This window comes from Sinocyclocheilus rhinocerous, unplaced genomic scaffold (genome assembly GCF_001515625.1).
Source record: "Sinocyclocheilus rhinocerous isolate Xijiao unplaced genomic scaffold, SAMN03320098_v1.1 scaffold792, whole genome shotgun sequence".
NCBI lineage: Eukaryota > Metazoa > Chordata > Actinopteri > Cypriniformes > Cyprinidae > Sinocyclocheilus > Sinocyclocheilus rhinocerous.
Window position 1 is genome coordinate 138,309 of NW_015626872.1, and position 5,197 is coordinate 143,505.

The 5,197-nt window shown below is 35.4% G+C and overlaps 1 protein-coding gene and 2 non-coding genes across 4 annotated transcripts in view; all 3 read left to right on the forward strand.

The window, feature by feature from the left end:
* The window catches only part of LOC107720375 (uncharacterized), a 5,360-nt gene extending 3,425 nt beyond the window's left edge, over positions 1–1,935 (forward strand). For both annotated transcript variants that reach the window (XM_016528064.1, XM_016528072.1), the window contains exon 4: positions 1,010–1,935. In XM_016528064.1, the coding sequence (XP_016383550.1) occupies positions 1,010–1,627 (618 nt within the window). In that variant the 3' untranslated portion in view covers positions 1,628–1,935. The remainder of the gene's footprint in view (positions 1–1,009) is intronic.
* Positions 1,936–4,001: 2,066 nt separating this feature from the next.
* trnar-ucg (transfer RNA arginine (anticodon UCG)) lies at positions 4,002–4,074 on the forward strand. Its single transcript has one exon. It is a non-coding gene; the product is annotated as a tRNA-Arg (tRNA).
* A 194-nt stretch (positions 4,075–4,268) lies between these two features.
* trnam-cau (transfer RNA methionine (anticodon CAU)) lies at positions 4,269–4,340 on the forward strand. Its single transcript has one exon. It is a non-coding gene; the product is annotated as a tRNA-Met (tRNA).
* Positions 4,341–5,197: the final 857 nt, after the last annotated feature.

Genomic DNA, 5,197 nt, shown 5'->3' on the forward strand with positions numbered 1-5,197 from the left:
TATATAGAAGGTGCACACAGTGTCATTCACACAGACACTAAACACCATCATGGTGACACACGTGATACTGAAATAATGCAATAGACATTAATTTTACAACATTAGATGTAAGATTAAACCCTAATGTACACAACTGATATGAAAAAACTAAGAAGAAACATGTTATTTCAACAAAAAAAAAACCCATCAAATATGAAGTGTCATGCAGGGAATTCTGGGAGTGTCAATTTACGGTTTTTCACTGTAAATTATACAATTACTTTTTCTTTTCACTTCCAAAAACCTTATTTTTAACAGTATTTAACTGTAAAATTACATTAAATGTAATTACATTTATTCACCGAATATAGTATGGAAACTTACTGTTAACCAGTTAACAGGTTTTTACTCTAGCATTTTTACAGTCTTTTACTGTTAAAATCACAAAGATTTTTTACAGTGTGAGAAAATCACCTTTAAAGTTGTCCAAATTAAGTTCTTAGCAATGCATATTATTAATCAAAAATTAAGTTTTGATATATTTACGATAGGAAATTTACAAAATATCTTTATCATATTGTAGATGTATATGATCTTTACTTAATATCCTAATGATTTTTGGCATAAAAGAAAAATTGATAATTTTGACCCATACAATGTTTTTTTGGCTATTGCTAAAAATATACCCCAGCGACTTAAGACTGGTTTTGTGGCCCAGGGTCACATTTGTCTGAAAAAAGAAAGTCATATACATTTAGGATGGCTTGAGGGTGAGTAAATCATGGGGTAATTTTCATTTTTGGGTGAACTATCCCTTTAACACATGGGTATTGCCCTTTATAGAAATACTGAAATATATTACCTTAAATGCTTGAATAACCTTAAATACATGAAAACTAAAATTAAAAAGTTAAATGCATATAAATACTGATATCAGGAATACCGTGGACAAAAAATAGTAGGATGGTGGAATTACAGTTGTGAATGACTGAATAATCTTCCCTGTTCTGTTTTCTTTTTTTCATTACAGATGATGGATAATATACTAGGAAAGACTAAATTTGCTCAGAGAGGCCCTGCTTCAGCCACTCTTGTTGGATTTGCAACCACAGCCAAAGCAGGTGTAAGATCAGAGGATCATGCGTCTAACAGCATGCCGGTGGCTGCAATGGCCGCCTCGTGTCTCCTTCCCACTGGAATCATCACAACCTCTTCCCAGATCCCTACACTTGTGACGTCCCCAGTGCTGTGCAAAGTTACCCCAAAATTAAACCCCAGCCCCTCTTGTAGCGCAGACACGCCTCTGCCCTCCCTTTCACCAAAGCCAGTGCCGCTGGTGAACCGTCAGCCGCTGAAGCAGAGGTTACGCCATCTTCGGCTCAACTCCATGGCCTCTCGTGTAGCTCAGCAGCAGGGGCAAGCTGAGGAACGCACAACACTTCTTCGCAGTTTCCTCACGGCTCAAGAAGAGCGCATCCGTTTAGACGAGCAACACCAGCGCAAGGCAGATGCGCGTGAGCGACGCAAGGAGAAATCAGCACGGGCCATGGCTGATGCGATGGGGAGGATGGCGACGGCACTGGAGTTGATCTCATCCAAGCAGGACACCATTATCGCTCTACTTCAGAGACTGGCTGATAAGCACTAATATTGCTTTTGTAACAAAACTGAATTTAATTTGAAGTATATATAGTGTGTCCTGTTGTTCGTGGTATAAGTAATTGATTTGGGAACCTGTTTCTAGTTGAATAAGCTTGAAAGATAAAAAAACATGGACTCTTTAACTTATTAACAATATATACAGAGCCTATAAAAACTATTCCTTCCTTGTAAGTTTTCATGTTTCACTGTTTCGCAAAGGGTTTTATTTGGCCGTTTTGACAATGAATAACAGTATTGTTTTATGTCAAAAGATTAGTCTGTACAAAACTTATTGCAGTTATGAATAATAATAATAAAAACTCTTCTTTTTGAAGATGTGCCGTTTTGAAAGTAAAAATAAGAATACATTTGTTTTAATTATTGTTGCCCTCAAGTGAACACTAGCATAACACACACCACACACAGTGCTCTTATTCAGCAATATGCGTCTTTAGCCGTTCACAGGTCCCAGCTCTTATTTTGATACTCAGTTTTTAATACTGTTTTGGATATAAATCAGCTTTACTTGCAGTGAGTCGCTCACAAGATGCACATGTAATCAGAGCCGATCCTAGCATTTTGGGGGCCCTAAGCAGATTTTCAAAAGGGGCCCCCACTACCTACGGTTTCACCTAAGCACCTCCTCCCATCCTCCAATATACATATCGACACCGTATTGTACATTTTTAGAAAATTGTCTTATTTATTTTTCGTGATATAAATATGAAGATAAGGCTATATATATATATATATATTTTATTTTTTTATTTTTTTTATATTTCATATTATATACATTTTTTTTGTTAAATTTTAAATGTTTGACCATTACTTTCAGATAAATATATAAAAATGTAAGATTAATGCTTTAATAAAGCAAAAACACCTGCCGATGGGTTATGAAAATTAGTATTATTTAAATGATTATTATTATTAATTATTATTGCTCATAATAATCTCTTTTCTAGATTGGCTTGTTTTAGTCCAGCTTAAAATGCAAAAATATATATGTGCAAACAAACATGTACATAAATACTGTTATGGCTTCCTCTGTATTTCTGCGGTTCAGCGCCACCTCCTGTCACAAAACGAGCTTGCATTTTTATTCAGCCCGTCTGCGTTCCCAGATCAATGTGAAAATCAGACCGAATTTAGTTTAAGTGGTCGCTAAAATAAATATATACATAAGCTAATATATGTTCTAAAAATCTAAACGTAATAAAGAGTTGCTTCGTCGTTGACAAATGACAGAAGACACTCGCAAATTTTCTACTACCACCTCATCCAGTGCTCTTTTTGTTTTATATAATATCCTTACTATTGCGGTGTGAGAAACCACTGCAAACTATCCAGGGTGAGTGAAACGTCCGAATAAATCACACTGAATCGTGAACAGTTGTCATCGTGCAAACCTGTTTGACAGATTAGATCAAAAGAGCGATTCATTTGTCAATCTGGTTTACGCCTTTGGTTGTGATGTGTAACGTTAACAGATGAGTGGACGCGTAACTTTACAGAGCACAATTTCTTTATGCAGAATCGCTCACCGGTGATCACTGACAAATGTAAGTTTAATTGTTTGATGCCTAACTATTAATGGCATCCAATGGTAACGTTACATGAAAACTGACTAGTTCGTTGCTTAATGCTCGTCCGTTCCTTTGCCGCGAGGCAGTATCGTTTTACTAACAAACTCATCAGCTTGTTCTCGTGGCTAGTGATTCCGTGTATCATTCGATCATTCGTTTTTTGATTTAATATTGAAAGTAGAAAAATGAGAAAACGGCCCTGCCATGCCCAGCTGATGCAAAGAATAGAATTTATATCTACACAGAAGAAAGACCTGTCTAGACTCTGCCCCGGTACGAGTTGTGTCGAGCTATTCATTAGTCTGTTTGTTTGATGAAAAATATGAAATGGATAAAATGGGTTATTAATCAGTACAACTGCAGCAGTGGAGGACTATTATTCTGCTGCGTGATACTGCGGAAGAACTGATGAAGGCACGGTTTGATCTTCGGCTGACCAATCAGCAGAAAGGGGCGTTTAATTCCCGCCCACATGTAGAAATCAAATATTCAAGCTGTTTATTCATTTTTCTACCCATGAACGAAAAACGTAAATTTAAGATGAATTCTCGTTTTTCGTTTTTTGGAAAAAAACAAAAAAACGAAAAAGGAGCCGTTTTCTAATTTTTCTACTTTCAATATTAAATCAAAAAACGAATGATCGAATGATACACGGATTCTAGTGCTGCTTCGTATGGATGTTCAGCTAGCAAACAAGGTTTTAAGCTGAGTTAATAGAACTGATTAGAACATACGAAGTGACGTCACCGTGGATTCTAAACTAAAAAAACGCAGTGGTAACGTTACATTTATACCGACCGCGTGGCCTAATGGATAAGGCGTCTGACTTCGGATCAGAAGATTGAGGGTTCGAGTCCCTTCGTGGTCGTTATTTGGTCGTGTTTTTTTTTTTATTCTTTCTGTTACACAAAAACACACCAATATGAATTAAATTTGAAAACAGCGAATTTGTATTTAAAAACGTCATATAAGTTCAGCGATGCAGTAACTCTTGAATGTCAATCTGTTGAGTCCACTTAGTAGCATTGCTATTAGTAGATCTGGCCCCAAAGAGCGATTATTAGCAGAGTGGCGCAGCGGAAGCGTGCTGGGCCCATAACCCAGAGGTCGATGAATCGAAACCATCCTCTGCTAGATTTTTTTTTTTTTATCCCCACCCCAAAACTACTGATCTTTTTCTGACCATGTATCATATTTTATTTATTTAGTCATTTAGCAGACGCTTTTATCCAAAGCGACTTACAAATGAGGACAACAGACGCAATCAATTGTAGTATTAAAACAACTAAAAACAGATCCAAAGCTAAAGGCTAAAACTTTATAAATACTACTTATACACATTTTTCACAAATAAAAATGACAAATGCATACAACAAAATCTCAAAACGTAACATTTAAATGAAAAACAAAAAAATAAAGCTAAAAACAATTCAAAATAGTAAAGAACAAAAGGTATAAGAGTATAATAATGATTCTAACATAACACTAAGCCAAACACCAAAAAAAAACTACATGTGTGTATGTACAACCACACACACATACACACATATATATATATATACATACAAATTTATAAATTCAATATATATATTATTTCATTTCCATTTAGTTTGTTGAAGTATAAAAATAACTCAAATTAAATAAAACTAAAAACTTAATAAAAGACCTATACAGACATAATAAATTCAGACATAATGTAACTAAAATTAAAATAAATAACAAATACAAATAATACAAATCAAACGACAGTAGTTTATCAGTAATCCTAAAAAATAACACTGCCAAACACAAATGCTAAAAAACAACAACTTACTTACACATAGTAAGAAATGGTTATAAAAACTGAAACAGAAGCGAAACAAGTAATAGGAAAAAGGAGAAATAAAAAGCGATACTTATCCTTTGCCGGTGTCCCTGCCCGGTGGAGTCGCACGGTAGAGTCGATGGTCTTTACACTCTTAGGTCTTCACAAGAGGAGGCCTTCACGCGAC